Raw genomic sequence first — 18073 nt, 5'->3', positions numbered from 1 at the left:
ATCTGTTTAGCATGTTAGGCTTCACTCTGAAGGCTCATGTGTATACACATTAAATATCGTTATAAGCCTTTTCTTCTATTAATCAGTCTGCCTCATGTCACTGATTTTTCAGCAAATCCTTATGGGGCCAATATCCATAGCCCTCACAATATATACATATAATTTTTCTTTCAAATTCAAGTCATATTAAATCCTTTCTCAATCAAGGTAGGGCCTACACAAAACACAAAAATCGAGAAACAACCTCAAGCCAACATTACATACCCTATAAGAAATGAAAAACTGTTTTCATAGTCAACATCTAATATTATAGCTTCCTTAACTGGCTCTGATCCTTGCAAAGCCAGCCCAGGTCCTAAAACTATGTATATGTATATATCCACCTTTGACTTCCTGATTCCAAGGTACTCTTAGTCGTCTGTCATGGTGGTATTCTGTCTGACCACAGTACATCTAATAACCTTGCTTTTCTTGGTCAAAAACACTTCTTGGATCTTTAAGGAATTAAGAGTTTACATCAGCAAAAGATTTTGGCAGAAGCACAGTGCAAACCCTATATATCTTCAAGCTACTTCAGGTTTCCAACTCCCCTTGACTGACAGGCTCCCAGAAATCTGTTCCTACAACTGTGAAACCTTACACAGGCAGAGGCAGTACTCCCTGATACATGTTCATTTGATTATATTCAAAATGATTATGCAGGGAAATAAAGGAATTATTATACCTGTGGGAGGAATGAATACAATCTCCAAAAAGGTTAAATAGGAGGGCATCTTAAAATATTGTTAAGCTTTTTAAAATCATACTAATAATATTTGAGATCATGAGAGTAATTTATATACATGAATTAAATTTAATAAAGCCTAACAATACTGGGACCAAGGAAGAAAATTTTTCTTTCAAGAGATATTATTTTGCTTAAAACAAAAATGTTTTGCACTGAGTTTATTTGCAATTTTATTTTATTTTTTGAGACAGGATCTCAATTTGTTGCCCAAGTTGGAGTGCATTGGCACGAACATGGCTTATTGCAGTATTGAACATCTGGGCTCAAGTCATCCTCCCACCTCAGCCCCCCACGTAGCTGGGACTATAGGTGTGCACCATCATGCCAAGATAATTTTTGTATTTTTTGTAGAGACAGAGTTTTACCATGTTGCCCAGCCTGGTCTCAAATTCCTAAGCTCAACAGATCTGTCTGCCTTGGCCTCCCAAAGTGCTGGGATTACAGGCATTAGCCGCTGCATCTGGCTTATTTTCAATTTTAATTTGAACTTCAAAACTCTTCTAATTTCTCCTTTCAAAAACCTTGCTTAGTTAGAATTTGCCTTACTCTTTAACCCACCGGGTACAAGCTTAGTAGAAGAAAACAATAAAAATATATAAATTTGTTTAAACAATTTAACATCTGGTAACCAATGATCAAATCTGTCCTTCTTATGCATCTTAATGGTTCTAAATGTGCTTCCCCAAATTATATGACCCAAATGACTAAGTTTCCTCTAAAATCCAAGTTGATGTCTGACTCAGGCCTTATTTGAGTCCTGCTGAAACAGATCCATTTCTCATATTTATAAGAAATGTACATTTTACAGATAATTTTGTGGAGAAGGAAAATGAGGAACAATGTCTGCCTTTTGTATTCTTTTTTGAACAAATTTTAACATCTTACCATTCTCTAACTAATAAAACCTTTAATATGTCTTTATATTTATATGAGAAGCAATGATTTTTACCTTGCTGAAAACCCTTGAACAATTTTTTCCTTGCATCAAACAAATTTGAAATAAACAAAAAAATCACAGTGATTATAAACATGAAGACCCAATACGTGAGTTACTCATAAACAACGGATCAAATAGCATCACTAGTCACTATATTCAGTCATTATTTCTGATGTTAGTGGAAGACATAAAATTCTGAAGTTTTTTCATCAAATGAATAGAAGTTTTTGATGAATTTTATGATATTTTAGTGAAAATTTTAGGCACGAAGACATTTGAAAAGCACTAGAATTGAACAAAAGAATCAAGTCACAAAACATTATTACAATTTCTGGAGTTTTTTATGAAATGTGACTTTTTATGAATTTTTGCCAGTTGTATTCTTAGGAGTTTGTCTTTCTGTTTGTACAACCATTGCTTCATGTGAAAAGAACCTTTTAAAAACTAAAATTACTAAGTATTCTTTAATCAACTACTAGTAAGACTAATCTGGCTGTGCTATGGGACATGAATACATGGATAAAGTTAAATTTGATGAAGTTGCTGACAAATATTCATAAAGAAAGGCTAAAAATGGAACCACAATGCTATTATTTATTTCTGTGTAAAACCAAAGAAAATGACTGAGGCGGGCCTCAGTCATTTTAGAGGTTTATTTTGCCAAGGTTGAGGATGAGCCTAGGGAAAAGAAACAAAATCACAGAAATATCTGTGATTCATGCTTTTTCCAAAAAGGGTTTGGGGACACACTATTTAAAGAGAAAATAGTGGGGAGTAGGGGGACAAGGGAAGAACGAAAAGGGGAAGGTAAATAATAGAAGCAAGCAGTTGCACTCTTTTGAAGCTTTGATCAATTTCACTGAATTTACATTTTACCTGTGAAAGGAGTGGGTGGAGGAATAGTTAACCATTGTTTGACTAGTGCTTAGTGAATCTTTATTTTTATACAAGGTTAAGTAAACATAGAGTAGAGGAAGAAGTCAAACATGCATGTGCCTCAGGTGAGTGGACGGATGACTTCTAGTTCTGCCTTTGTCCTGTACCTGTGAAGATAAGCTGTTGATTTGTTTTCTCAGGGAGAAAGTCAGTAGAATTCCATTTTATGGTAAGGATGTTGGGGCCCACAAGAGACTTCCTATGAGAAAAGTGTAAGAGGGGCCCTCTGAGATGGTATATACCTTCTATCTTTGCGGTTATCTATTCCAGAACAAAATGGAAGCAGTTGTATGAGACTCGGTCCCCAGCCTAACTTTTCCCTTTGGCACAGTGAGTGGGGGTCCTGAGATTTTATTTTACTTTCATGATTGGAACAGATTTAAAAATCTTTTCCTGGTTTTTAAAACAATATGTTAGTGTCCAAAAAGTATTAATGCATTACTTTTTATTTTTTGTATTGTTTATTTTATTTTTTAACATTTTTATTGACATGAATATACTAAGCACTTTTTATTATTTGTGTGATTTCATGACTATTTCCAAAACTAATTTTATCATGTAGAGGAGGGGGGTATTAAAAAACGATCTCTGACATACACTGGGTATAGGCTCCTGGTACTGATTGTGAAAAGTAAACCCTTTCTGTTAATCAAAAGTCACTTGGCAAAGTTTCCTCATCTTCTACTCACAAAGTGGTTTAACAAAAAAAGTATAGAAATTGGGATCTATCAGAATACCTCTTTACAGTTTCTAACTTATTAAACTCTAAGTAAATTACAGTGTTAAGCTTTATTTTTTTTCAAGTGTTTGGAGACAATGCAACTTAAAACAATGGTCTTCAAGCTAGAATGTGCATATGTCTGAGTGTTCTCCTGCACAGAGAATTTTACAGAAATACGTTTTCCCATCCTCTCTTAACAGTGATTCTTCTCCCATATATAAAAAAGTGTTAACCTGTTACCCATTACAAATCTTAGCATAGAATGTATGCTGGTGTGTAACAGCCTCAGGGCTCCTAACATAGGCATACAAATTATATATTGCTTAAGACTCCTTTAAGAATTAATAAAAGTTCCTAAAATCTCATCTTGCCCTGCTATATACATGTTAATAGCTAGGGTAAAGTTTGGTGTTAGATAGAGGGTATTTGGCCCTTGCTTAGGAGTGAATTGATAAAGTCTTATGTAGAATAATAAAATTTGTTATTTTACATGTAACTGGACTATTTGTTAGGACTTCCAGATTTTTGGTTATTTGAACACAGTCTACAGATAAAAATTTTAAATGATTTCTACAGGTGTATTTTAGCCAATAAAGTAGTTAAAATTTTATGTAAATATATGAAATATTTGTTCCTATTACAATAAATCCTTATCCTGTTTTAACTCATAAATATAATAATATGTAATATGTTTGTGATAATACAATTTGATATAAAATATAACATTGTTCATCTCCTAAAAATAATAAATAAATAAATATACTTAGGATTATGGCTAACAATGTAGACATATGCAAGTTGCATATATAAGTTAAAATACACAGCTTTTCAAATTTTGTTTAGATAGCACATTAACTAAAATGTTTGAAGATCATTGGCTCTAAGAACTAGAAAATATCTTGAGTTATTTTCCTGATCTGTCATTAATTTGCTGAGCATTGCTGAGTATGATGTTTACATTGGGAATCCAAATTATCTATCTATTAAATTAGACTTTGGGAGTTGGAGATAATCTCTAATGCCTGTAAACTGATATTGTCTTAGTTCTTTGTTCCCCAAGGGAAAATAATTTTCTTATAATTAAGAATTTTTCTGTTCTACCATTATAGCCTCTAAAATATTAAATCTTTTTTTGTTGTTGTTGGTCTGGGTACTTATTATATCTGAGTTAGGTTATACTATCATTTTTTTTAAATGTCATCTAACACAAAAGTTGTAATCATTGATGTGAGATTTGAGCCATGCCAAATGGATTAGGTTTTCATACCAAAAGTTATAAAAGTACTTAGATCATAGGCTATTAAAGATTTTTGAACATCTTTTTCTTTTTAATTTAGCTGTTTACAGTTACTACTTTCCCTATAAGCACTGGTTTAGCTGTATCCCATAAGTTTGGTGTGTTGTGTCTTCATTTTCATTCATCTCAAAGTATTTTCTAATTGTCTTTATGATTTCTTCTTTGTCTTGTTTGTTATTTAGGTGTGCATTGATTAATATATATATATATTTGTGAATATCCCAATTTTATTTTGATTATTGACCTCTAATTTCATTCTATCGTGATTGATAAATGAATAATTTAAAATATTTTTAACCTATTTTATTTTGTATGTGGCCTTGTAGATTGTCTGTTCTAAGAGAATGTGCCATGTGCACATGAGAAGAATGTATATTTTGCTGTTGTTGAGTAATGTATTCTAAAGATGTTTGCAAAGTCTAGTAGGTGTACAAGGATGTTTAAGTCTTCTATGTCTTCTATTTCCTTGTTTATTCTCTGTCAGTTTATTCTATTGATTACTGAAAGTGGGGTATTGAAAAATCTAACTATGTAGGTTAACTTATATCTTCCTAATAGACTGATCATTTATGCAATATAAAATGACCATTTTTGTAATGTCAAGTAACATATATTGCTTTAAAGTCTACGTTGTCTGAGATTAGGATATCTACTCCAGCTTTCTGAAGGTTGACACACCTTTTTCCATTCTTTTACTTTTTACCCATTTGCATCTTCAAATCTAAATTGTGTCTTCTATACACAGCATATAGTTGGATCTTTCTAAAATAATCTATTCTGATAACCTCTGCCTTTTGATTGGATTGTCTAATCCATTCCAATTTAATTATTAATATAGATTTGCATCTACCATTTTACTTTTTGTTTTCTCTATGTCTTATACCTTTTGTCCTAAATATACCTTCGCTTGTGGCAGGATTATATCAATCTCTACTTCTATTTCACATGGTCTTTTTCTGCTGTATCTCTGTGTGTTCTCTCCTCTTCTTATAAGAACTTCAGTCTTTGGATTTAGGGCTCATCCTAATGCAGTATAATCTCAACTTATCTAATTATATTTGTAATGACCCAATTTTTAAATATGATCACTCTGAGATTCCAGTAGACTTGAATTTGAGGAGATACTATATAAATGTTTGCTTTTTAAAAGAAAAGTTTGCTTTTTAAAGTAAATATTTTCCACCAGTTATGGTTGGTTTTGGATCACTCTGAGGTTCCAGAAGACTTGAATTTGAAGATACACTATGTAAATGTTTGCTTTTTTAAAGACAAGTTTGCTTTTTAAAAAAAATATTTTTTCACCAGTTATGGTGAGTTTTGTAGGAGATAGAGTATATGGACTTCCTCACTTTGCCATTCTGGAAGTAATGCCTACATTTTCTTTCAATCAAGGATAACTGCAACCAATTTTTTTTTTTCTTTTTGTTAGAACACATGCTACTTAAAATAGTATGAGGCAATAGTATTGAAAATGATTTTTTTGGGGGAAAAGATTGATTTCTTTTGACTTTTTAGGACCTTGATACGTATCTTGAGTTCTTGAAATACTGATAATCATACCAATGGGCTGTAACATCTACTATATATTGAGAACCAGTTCTAGAAGTCCCCATAGGAATGAAACACAATGGAGTACTTATCACCTTATCTGATATAACAACAAATGTATGAAGTAGATGATATTATCTCATATTCTAAATATAAAAATCAACACTAAGAAGGCTGAGTGACTTGCCTAATAACTAAGTGATGTGTCTTAAGAAGCCTTCCCTTCCCAGCAAAAATCCTATGTGTGATCGTTTAGGCTTCACCACAGGCAATTACAAAGCTTTGCCTGAAGCCTAGTGGTGGACAGTTGCTCTTCTCTAAGAAGATTTGTTGTACAGTCAATGGACTACAGTTTTCTGGAATGAGTTCAGTCAAGGACTCAAGACAGTGGCAGTAGATCGTTGAATCAAATATATCTCTCTTCTGAGCTCAGGGCTCTGTGCAACTGCACTGATCACAGACCCATGGAGTTAGCCTTGACTCTACTACGGTAAATAGCTCATCATGTACACTAGAAAATTTTGTATCTTTATGTGTTTGCAAAAGAGTTCTCTCTTCCAGTTCTTCTTCAAGCCACTTAGAAAGCTCTAGTCATCTTTTAATACCCAGAAGATTTCCATAACATCCAAGATACAGACTATTAATCTGGTCTGTGGGATTTCAGAGCCCTTGCACATTGTTTTGTTTTATTGTGTAATTACCATATTGCATTGTGATTGTTGATGTTTCTCTTTTCTGCTAATTAATGAACTTCTAATGTGCAGCAATCAAGATGTTTACATTGGGCCAGGTGCAGTGGCTCACATCTATAATTTCAGCACTTTGGGAGGCCAAGGCAAGTGGGTTGATTGAGCCCAGGAGTTTGAGAACAGTCTGGGCAATGTAGTGAAACTCCATTTATTTTACATCTATTTAATGACAGGATTTGGAATGCTACCTAGAATACAATTGTGGAAGGAAGAAAGAAAAGACGGAAAATAAGTGAAAGAAGAAATTAATAAACTTCTTTGCTCCCTTAAATTTGTACTTTTAAGTGCAATTTAAAAACTCCAGTGGTTTTACTATGTTAATTTCCTCATGAGAAAAATTTTTGTCAGTCATCCAAGAAAGATTATGTTAGTAAATTTATACAAACAAATTATTTTTTAAAAAGTAATTTTTACCTGTTCAAATTACAAAATGTTACAGCTGGGAACTCCATCTTTTCCACATACTGAACCTCAATAGATGTTGTGGTTGGCCATGTGAAGTAGTTGACTAAGCGACTGTAGATCTGCCATATCACAAGTAAGACTGAGCCCAGGACCACCACCAACCAGAGCACCTTGCGAATTTTGCTCCGGTTCTGAACAATATTGTGTACCCCATGAAAGGAAGTGGAGATGGCAAAGTCATGGTCAAACTTCTTTCGGTCATTGGGAGATGGCAACGGTTTCTTTGAAAGGCAAAGCTTTATCTTTCCTAAGAATCCTTAAGGTTTTGCCCATAAAATAATTAAACAAAAAAAGTAATTAGTTACAAAACCTTAATGCTATCTGTAAAAAAAAACACACAACTTACATAAATTTAAACAGGTGACTCTTTTTATGTCATAGAAGCTAAATATTCATCTTTTGTTGCATGATTTATTCAGGAATGAAGAAGTATAAGTGTTGGCTACATGAGTTTATAGAGAAGATGCTAATGCTATTCATAGAATGCCTATTATTAATTTAAATGTGTTAGTAGCATGATATTAATATTTGACTTCCAGCTTTAAAATCAGTCTACCTTCAATGAGTCGGTTACAGCAACTCATAAACTTTAAATATTAACTCTTATTTTTAAAATGCTGTTTCTCTCTGAAAGTCCTCTAGAAGTCATGAACAAAATCAGGTTTATTCCTCTGATAGTCATGAATGTGGCTAAAAGTAATCTGTTCTTAACTAATGTTTGTCCTATGATGGTATAATTTATGGTAAATGTAACTTTCATTCTTGTATTCTTTAATGTACAACTATTTTAGTTCTTGTTCCTTGTTTAGTCAGAATGTTTAGTATTCAGTTGTAGTGTTAGTTAAATAATCTATTTTCAACCTCTTCAGGAAATGAATTCATCCTTTCAAGTCTATCAGGAATCAATCAATAATATTTATTGATATTCATTGGTAAGAACCAGGGAAGGTAACACTATATTTTTTGGCAATATATAATATGTTCATAATTTTATTTTGATTAAATCTTTCCATTTGTTCATAGGAGAAGAGGCAAAGAATCCTTCTGTTGAGGGAAAGGTGCAATACAGTTAAGAGCATGAGATGCGCTTCACAATGGAAGATCACACTTCTGGACCATTCCTTTCCTCTTATAACCTGCACAATTTTAGCCAGGTTTCTTAGTCTTATACCTTTTCTGTAAAATGGCAGCAATGGTATCTGGCTTATGAGTTTGTAGTATTAAATATGGTAACACCTGGTGAGAGCATAACACATTATCTAGATCATGATAAGTACTTAAGGATATTAGATATTTTATTATTCTGCTAATTTAGTGTGATGTGGTAAATAGTAAAATATTCAGGAATTTTAAAATACTTTGAAAGAATCTTAAAAATTAGTTATTCAGTGAGAACTCATGGACACAGGGAGGGGAACATCACACACTGGGGACAGTTGAGGGTGGGGTTTAGGGGGAGGGATAGCATTAGGAGAAATACCTAATGAAAATGTGGGTTGATGAGTGCAGCAAGCCACCATGGCACGTGTATACCTGTGTAACAAACTTGCACATTCTGCACGTGTACCCCAGAGCTTAAAGTATAATAAAAAAATTAGTACTTAATGGTTTTATGTATATTCATAATTAGGTGAATTAACTTTTATATCCTTTACCAAAAATAATACTTTTTGAATACCTATATTCAATACTACCATTGAATGTACGATCTATATTCAAAATAATACTACTTGAACACCTATATTCAAAAAGTGTTATTACTCATAAGAAGTTTCAATCTCCACTTATTTTTAAATCATTATTTAATACAACATAAATAACCAATTAGCTAAGCTTTTTATTTATAGGACATATGCTATAAAAAGGTGTCTATTAACATTTTCTAAGGAAGTCCATTTTATTCACTCACAAATTATATTATGATTATTTTTACAAATTACATTATGATTATTATTCACTCAGCAAGAGAGCTTGTATCAATATGACTAGACTAGCTGGACATTGGACTAAAATCTTAGAATAGCACCCTTATTAATTTTTTTTAGTATAAAATTAATGAACATGTATCAAGTAACTGGCATAATTTCAGAGAAAAATCAAAAACAAGAAAAAAGTTATTGTTACTCATTAGCAAAATATAATTAAATATGGTCTTTTGTGTATTTAGTCATGACTTGCAAACATATGTGAAGAATTTACTCTGATAAAAGAACAACTCAGTCTCTGGATAACTTGTTCCCTTCCTACAATAAGGATCAAAGCTATTAGAAGGGAAAGACTCATCTAATGATTAGTTACTGACAAGCAAAGTATGGCTGGTTGCAAGCATTACCTAAAAATAAATAAGTCTCAAGTTTGTCTGTCAAAAATCAGTCCGTATAATATAGATCTAATCCTTGACAATTGGTTTGGAGTTGCTGTAGTATTATCTGCTGTTTTCTAGTGTTTTAATAGAGCTTTTTTTTTTTGTAGTAATGTTTTAGGTGAACGTATGATGATCAGGAAGATTAGAATTGATTTAATAAATGGTCCACCAATTTGCAAAGCAGAAACGTCTTACTTTCCTGACTGAAGTATATACAGTGTAATTATGACAGGTAGAGCTTGCTGATCAACATAGAAGCATTTGAGGAACAGCGAACAAGTTTTATTTTATTTTAAAAACAGAACCTGTAGGACCATGATAAATAGAAACCAAAAGAAATTAAACAAACAAAACCAGATTCTAACATATAGTAATATTTAAAAACCATTTTGAGTCCCTCATACAAACTACTTTTTTCCTAGGTAACTAACACTATTTTTTTTTAAACTTATATTACTTGTATTGTGTTAAACTAATATTGGAAATCAAAGTTCCCAAATGAAGAAAAAAATCCCTTTCTCTTTTCTTATTTCTGGCCTCTAGAAATGAAAATTATTACTGCTCTGAGGAGTTCACTCTTTACTCACCTTTCTCAGCATATACTTTTGATTTTTCTGTCTGCTCCATTTGTGATTTCAGTTAAGCGAGAGTCCTCAGGGTAACCCAATTTTCATCAATAACAATATTCATTTTGTGGCCTTTATATAAAATACAGCAGTTGAGGTTGTAAAACATGGAGGCAATTAAAATGTTTGTGTTGCTATGTTTTGCCTCATAAAGCACATAATCTGAAAACCAAAAACGTTGACAGAACCAGGTATGGGCATTTATGGACTGATGAGAAGCTAACCCAGAGTGAAAAGCAAAAAGTATCATTAGGAATCAATTTTCTCACAGTTAAAGTAACAATTCCTATCAAATATCTGTAGTTTAACAGGTGCCGCTGTCCAGACTAGTTGACACTCCGATGATTCACCTAGGACAGTCTTTGTAGCTTTTCTTTTTACCTTTGTCTTTATTCAACTTCGAATTAAAACACAGCTGGAATAAATTTTTTGTGTGGGAAAGGCGTCTTCCCTTGTTAATGTTTCTTTCTGAGTAACAAGCTGTTTCTATCAGAAATAGTAGCCAATAAATATAACAAAATAAAACACCAAAAAATATCTGCTCAGAAGGAAATGATTATTGAAAGCAAAAAACTTACTAAAACATGCAGGCTAATTATTTTTTATATGAACACTTTTGGAAAATTGTTAAAATTTATTATATCAAATAATAAACTGAAGAATGTGCATTATTGTGCATAAATGGCACCATCTCTTGACAGAACACAGTGATTACATGTATCTCTACTTTATGGAACTTGTTAGAGTCACCATTTTATAAGCATCTAACCATTAATCATTAATATAGTTACATATATTTTGCATATATTTGAAAACTTGTAAACTCAACACTATAAGTTCAAACTAGTCTTATACGGAGGCAAAATAATTCCAAGTGATGTAAGTAAAGAACCTGGCTAGAGGTCCCTGGTCATCACAGTAAAGATTTTAGGAATAGGATTCATTTCATAATATACAAATTTCTCCATTAAAGAGCTCTTCTTTGGGGTTAAATTTATGTATCAGTCTGTTCTCACACTGCTGATAAAGACATACTGTAGACTGGATAATTTCTAAAGACGTTTAATTGACTCACAGTTCCACATACCTGGGAAGGCTGCACAATCACAGTGGAAGGTGAAAGAGGAGCAAAGTTACATCTAACATGGTGGCAGGCAAGAGGGCTTGTATAAGGGAACTTCCTTTCATTAAACTATCAGATCTCAGGAGACTTTTTCATTATCATGAGAACAGCATGGGAAAGACCTGCCCCCATGATTCAATTAACTACCACTAGGTTCCTCCCACAGCACATGGGACTTATGGGAGTTATAATTAAATATGAGATTTGGGTGGGGACACAGCCAAACCATTTCATTCTACCCTTACTCCCTGCCAAAGCTCATGTCCTCACATTGTTCAAAACCAATCATGCCTTCCCAAAAGTGTCCCAAGTCTTAATTCATTTCAGCATTAACTCAAAATTTCACAGTCGAAAGGCTTATCTGAGACAAGACAAATCCTTTCTGCCTAGGAGTGTGTAAAATTGAAAGCAAGCTAGTTACTCCCTAAATACAAGGAGGTACAGGTATTAGGTAAATACACCCATTTCCAAATGAGAGAAATTGGCAAAAACAAAGGGGCTACCAGGCCCATGCAAGTCTAAAATTCAGTAGGGAAGACATTAAATCTTGAAGTTCCAAAATGATACCCTTTGACTCCATGTTTCACATCTAGGTCATGCTGATGCCAGAGATGTGCTCCCATGGCCTTGGGAAGCTCCACCCCTGTGGCTTTGCAGGGTATAGCCCCCCTCCTGGCTGCTTTCTTGGGCTGGCATTGAGTGCCTGTGGCTTTTCCAGGTGCATGGTGCAAACTGTTGGTAGATGTAACATTTTGGGGTCTGGAGGACAGTGGCCCTCTTCTCACAACTCCACTAGGGAATGTCCCAGTGGGGACTCTGTGTGGGGGCTCCAATCCTACATTTTCCTTATGCGATGCCCTAGCAGAAGTTCTCCATGATGGCCCTGCCCCTGTAGCAAACTTCTGCCTGGACATCCAGGTGTTTCCATACATCCTCTGAAATCTAGGCAGAGATTTCCACATCTCAATTCATGACTTCTGTGCACCTCAGGCTCAACACATGGAAGCCACCAAGGCCTTTTGAATTGCACCCTCTGAAGCCATGACCTGAGCTGTGCCTTGGGCCCTTTAGCCATGGTTGAAACAACTGGGACACAGGACACCAAGACCCTAGGCTGCACATAGCAGGGGATCCTGGTCCCAGCCCACAAAACGTTGTTTTGTTTTGTTTTTTTTTTTTTTTCCCTCCTAGACCTCTGGTTCTGTGATGGGAGGGACTGCCATAAAGGTCTCTGACATGTCCTGAATATATTTTCCCCATTGTCTTGGTAATTAACAAATAATAAAATGAAAGAAAGCTGCTTCTTAATTTTATTTGCTCAAATTTATTCCTCACTTCTATAATATTTAAAAACAATAAAAGTATTTGCTCTTTCTCACACAAATCCAGTAACTTCTCATCTCTATATTACTTTAAAATGAACTTTTAAACACTTTCCTCCTTTTCTCTTTAGCTTTGAAGGTACTTCATTCTCACTTCTACCTTATTACTGATCTTGGTAAATTTAAATTTCATTTTCTCTGTTGAGTTAAGAAATCTTCCATTTTCCCTCATCTCCCTTATTTGAAATCAAACCCCGTATTCTCTTCGCAGTTGTACCTTACTTCTTCTTTGCACCCTCAAGTTTCTTAACTTTCTAAGATATCTCATTAAAAACAAATATAGAAATGTCCACTTCTCTTCTTTCTAACTTCTTCTGACCATTAAAGTTGCTTTGACTAACAAATGTGTTTGACAGAGGCAGATTTTCATTGAGAGGGACTTGTATAAAAATAATAAGAAAAATATTTCAAACAGGTAGATTTCAAATTTTCTTTCCTCTCCATACCACCCGAATACCTACACACATAGAGGCTGGTAATTAAATGACAAAACCAAACCCAGTGAAAATCTAGACAGTTCTGAATAATCACCCACTACTTCTGAACAAGTGGCATCAACAACAAAAAACACCACCTATTAGTGTTAATAAATGCAAATGATTAAATTAAAAAACATGCATAGAAAAACAAAGCAACTAACCTTTCATCTGACTCTGAATTTGAAATTAGAGCCTAAGCAACATTAAAAATCAATATGCAGTGTTTAGAGAAGTATATTCTTTCTGACCCATTACCAGTTATAAAGACGTATAAATGTGTGTTATTCAACTATTTCCTGTTAATTCTATTTTTTTAAAATTCTCATGTACTTTAATTTTGAGTCTAAGGTATACAAAAAACTTTACTATTTTTAAATTAAGATTTTATATTTTATTTTCTGTTGGGGGTGATACATGGCCATTAATAATGCTGCAATTACTCTTTTTAGATTTAGACAGACAAGGTAGAGCCTACACATCCTGCAAACAAATATAATTTAAGGACTACCTTTAATCTCAGAAAGAAAAGCCAAAGCAACCTCACGACTTAGAATGTTTTGAAAGTAATAAATAGTTCATTCATGTCTTGCTTTAGGTCTGTAATAATACAAGAGACAGAACAAATAGAGCCATTTTCTGTTAGGAACTATGCGTAAGTGGTGTTGGCTAGTGTTTTTATTATAATATTTGTATAAAGCTCTAGGTGGAAGAAATTAGCCAAGGTATATCTATTCAAAGCAAACAAATTCATGCATCTGAAATAATTGCATGTAGTGGAGAAAGAGACTACAAAATATCAAATCCAATACTTATTACCATTCCCCGCCCTCACCCAAAGAACAAAGGAAGCTCAGAAATTAGGAGAAAGAATGGAAGTTCTACAAAGGAACTGTTTGCCTGTTTTGTTTAGCTATCCAACTACAAAGAAAAATGATGCTCATCGAGTGACTAAGTTTGTCCCGGGGATGATTATCCCAGAACTTTGGAAGGCCAAGGTGGGTGGATCACTTGAGGTCAGGAGTTCAAGACCAGCCTGGCCAACATGGGGAAACAGTGTTTCTACTAAAAATGCAAAAATTAGCTGAGTCTTGTGGTGTAAACTTGTAATCCCAGCTACTCAGGAGGCTGAGGCATGAGAATCACTTGAATCCAGGAGGCGGAGTTTGCATTGAGGTGGAATCAGGCCACTGTACTCCAGCCTGGGTGACAGAGCAAGATTCTGCCTCAAATTTTTTTTTTTTTAACTTTTGTCCTTTTTTATTATGCATTATGATGAAAATTATTGTAATTTTTCAAACATTTTATTTGAAAAAGTGTGAACTTATGGTCAAGTTACAAAAATTGTACAAGGAATACCCACATATATTTCTCTTTAATTCAATGACTTTTAACATTTTCCCATATTTGCTGTATCTTCATTATTAAATGTATGAACCTCCTATCTCTTAAGCAGGATATCCTCCTGTATAAATACAATATAGTGATCTCGTTCAGAAAATTTAACTCTTACTTAGCACTTTATTTAATATGCAATCCATATTCATATTTTCCAAGTTTCTCAAATTAACTTTATGACGTTTAATTTTCCTCATTCAGAACACAATTGAGAATCATAGCTGACATTTAGTTTGCATGTTTATTTGGTCTTCTTTAATTCACAAAAGTTTCCTAGACATTAATTAATTTTTTTAATTTTTTGTCTTCTCATTACATTGCTGTTTTCAAAGAATCTGTCTCCGAGAAGTTGCAAAATGTTTTTCAATTAAGAGTTGTTTTCTTCTTCATGATTAGGTTCAGGTCAAATACTTACAGTAGGAGTAATATATAGGTGATACTGCATTCTTCACAGTGCATGTACGTATCAGGAAGCATGTGATCTCACATTCTGTATTTAGTGACAGTAAGTTTGATCTCTTGATTTAAAAAGTGTCTGCAAATTTTCTGCTTTGTAAATATAACTTTTTCTTTTTGTAACTAACAAGTAATCTGTGGAGGTAATTATTTCAGATTAGAGTATTTTGTTCCCAATCTTTGACATAATGTTATTAGCATAAATTAATGAACCCTGTCTGAAATAATTACTTTCATGGTATTTCAAAATAATGATTTTTTTCAATTTCTATTATTCTTTCTGTATGTATTCATTGGCACTAATTTGTATAAAAAACTTCATCTTCTGATGTTCCTAATTTATAAACGTTTTTAAATGTATTTGTGGCCTCATGGATTATTTTAGTATTTTATGCATTATAACCTATTCTGTGGTTACTCATTTAAGAAATTCTTCAAATTGGCACCTCTTCTAGAAGGGCTGATTAAAATAAGTTTATTCATTGCATTAGCAGTCTGTTCTCACATCGCTAAAAAAGACATACCTATGACTGAGTAATTTATAAAGGAAAGAGGTTTAATTGATGCACAGTTTCACATGGCTGGGGAGGCCTCACGATTATGGCAGAAGGTGAATTAGGAAAAAAGTACCATCTTACATCGTGGCAGAAAAGAAGACGTGTGCAGGGGAACTTTCCTTTATAAAATCATCAGATCTCATGAGACTTATTCACTATCATGAGAACAGCATGGGAAAGACCCACTGCCATGATTCAATTACCTCCCATCAGTTTTCTCCCACTGTTTCAGGAAAAAAAATGGGTCCTTGTCACAGGATCAGAAAAAGTTAAAAACACAGACACTTTGAAGGGTGAGAGGGAATGGAATTTATTGGATGAGAAAAAAATAACTCTCAGCAAAGCAGGATAGAGTCCTGTTAGCAGATTTCTCACTTCACAGACAGAATCTCAAGTCCCCGCCTAGGAACAGGAGAGGCCAGCCTCCTCCCCGCCGCAAACAGCACACACTTCCAAGGCTCCACCCAATCCTCCCAGTGCACAGGTGGATGTTATTCAGAAATAATCAGGAAAGGGCAGACTTCATCCAGGACCAGCAGTCTGGTTCTTCAAGCCTTCAGGCTGTTTTAGACTTGAAGGCAGGGTTTCACTGGGGGACCCTTGGCTGCCTCCCATCTCTATCATTCCCCGCCCCCCCCCCAAGAAGTTTACCTAACTGCTGTTAGAATAACGATAAAGACAAAGGTGCATCTTAACTGCTTTCTGCTGACAGGGGGCGCTGTTTGAGGAAAACGGCAGTCAGAGTTCCTTTAGAGGTCTATTGAAGGGTCCCTGGCAAAAGGGGCTCTCATTCGAGGCTCTGGTTGCATGATCTTTTGGAGTTTGATGGCCTGAAGGCGAGAAACAAGGCTGAAGGCGAGAAACAAACCAGGTTATTAGAATATATGTATCAAAACAAAATGGGGATGAGGGTGAGGACAGCTGAAAAATCCTGAGGCCTTTTATCAGTTTACACAGGGAGAGAGAGGCCAAAAGCCCAACTGATAAAACAAACAAACAAACAAACAAACAAAAAAATCAAAAAAACTTTTCCCCTTTAGCCAGAATGTCAGGCGTCTGAGTTCCCTTACCCTGAGCCCAATCCTAGGCCAACCAGTAGAAAGTTTGGGAAATTAACTCTCCCCAGTTTGGAGAATGTATCTGGGGGAGGTGTCCTGTCCCATAGGAAAGAAACACGATTACCTAACTGTGACAAGAGAATGGAGGAGGAAAATGAAAAAGAAGGGTCTTTTTTTTTCATAAGGTTCCCAGGGGCTAGGGATGCATTTGAAAGGGGTACAGATGGCCGGGCTCAGTGGCTCCTGCCTGTAATCCCAGTGCTTTGGGAGGCTGAGACTAGAGGATTACTTGAGGTCAGGAGTTTAAGACCAGCCTGGCTAACACAGTGAAACCTGTCTCAACTAAAAATACTAACATTAGCCAGGCATGCTGGCATGCACCTGTAATCTCAGCTACTCAGGAAGCTGAGGCAGGAGAATCACTGGAACCTGGAAGGTAAAATTGTAGTGAGCCAAGATCATACCACTGTACTCCAGCCTGGGCAATAAGCAGTAAGAGCAAAACTCTGTCTCAAAAAAAAAAAAAAAAAAAAAAAAAAAAAAGAAAGGAGATATAGACTGATGATGAATGGGTACTTATCTACAAAAAGGAGAGAAGGCATCCCTGGTTTTTCTTCCCAGAAAATACTTGGGGTATGTGAAGGAGGGAAAGTGAGGCATTCCTCTTCCTTTTTCCCTCTTTGTATCCCCAAGTCCCAGAGACCACACAGGATGGATGTCAAACCGGTCTTCATCTCTGTTAACAGGGGGGCCTGGGAGTGGGAGTATTCACTTTTACCCTTGTACATCCTATCTCCCTTGCTGTCAGTAGCATTTGGATTCTCCAGACCTCATTTATACCATGGATACTATAGCATGACCTTTATTCATGAAATAGGAAGCTTGGCTTATTCAGCAGGAGTCAGTCACACTCACCTGCACTGTGCCTTTTCACTTCCATTATCGTCTGCATCTAGATCCTTTAGATCTAGTTCCCCCTCCACCCCTGCCCCACCCCACAACCAAGGGCTTTGACCCAAAGCTTAGAAATGAGTTTGGGACAAAAATATGTCTTGGGGGCTTGCATGGATTCCTTATTATAAGCCAAATGCTAAGATAAAGCTGTGGAATTGAGTCCACCTCTAACAAGGAAAAGGGTGTCTTATGACATGCCCAGATAACTGGTGTCTATAGTTATCCTCGCTAAGATTTG

The 18073-nt window shown here is 34.9% G+C and overlaps 1 protein-coding gene across 1 annotated transcript in view; it reads right to left on the bottom strand.

Moving 5' to 3' along the window:
* Positions 1 to 10483, bottom strand: part of ASIC5 (acid sensing ion channel subunit family member 5) — a 47048-nt gene extending 36565 nt beyond the window's left edge. Inside the window, exons 1-2 of the mRNA XM_003927948.3 lie at positions 10393 to 10483; positions 7390 to 7696 (exon numbers count right to left, since the gene is read on the bottom strand). Coding sequence (XP_003927997.2) covers positions 7390 to 7696; positions 10393 to 10432 — 347 coding nt within the window. The 5' untranslated portion in view covers positions 10433 to 10483. The remainder of the gene's footprint in view (positions 1 to 7389; positions 7697 to 10392) is intronic.
* Positions 10484 to 18073: the final 7590 nt, after the last annotated feature.

Source organism: Saimiri boliviensis, chromosome 3, assembly GCF_048565385.1.
Source record: "Saimiri boliviensis isolate mSaiBol1 chromosome 3, mSaiBol1.pri, whole genome shotgun sequence".
Taxonomy (NCBI): Eukaryota; Metazoa; Chordata; class Mammalia; order Primates; family Cebidae; genus Saimiri; species Saimiri boliviensis.
Note: the sequence above shows the minus strand (reverse complement) of the source record. Positions and strands in the feature narration are given on the sequence as shown.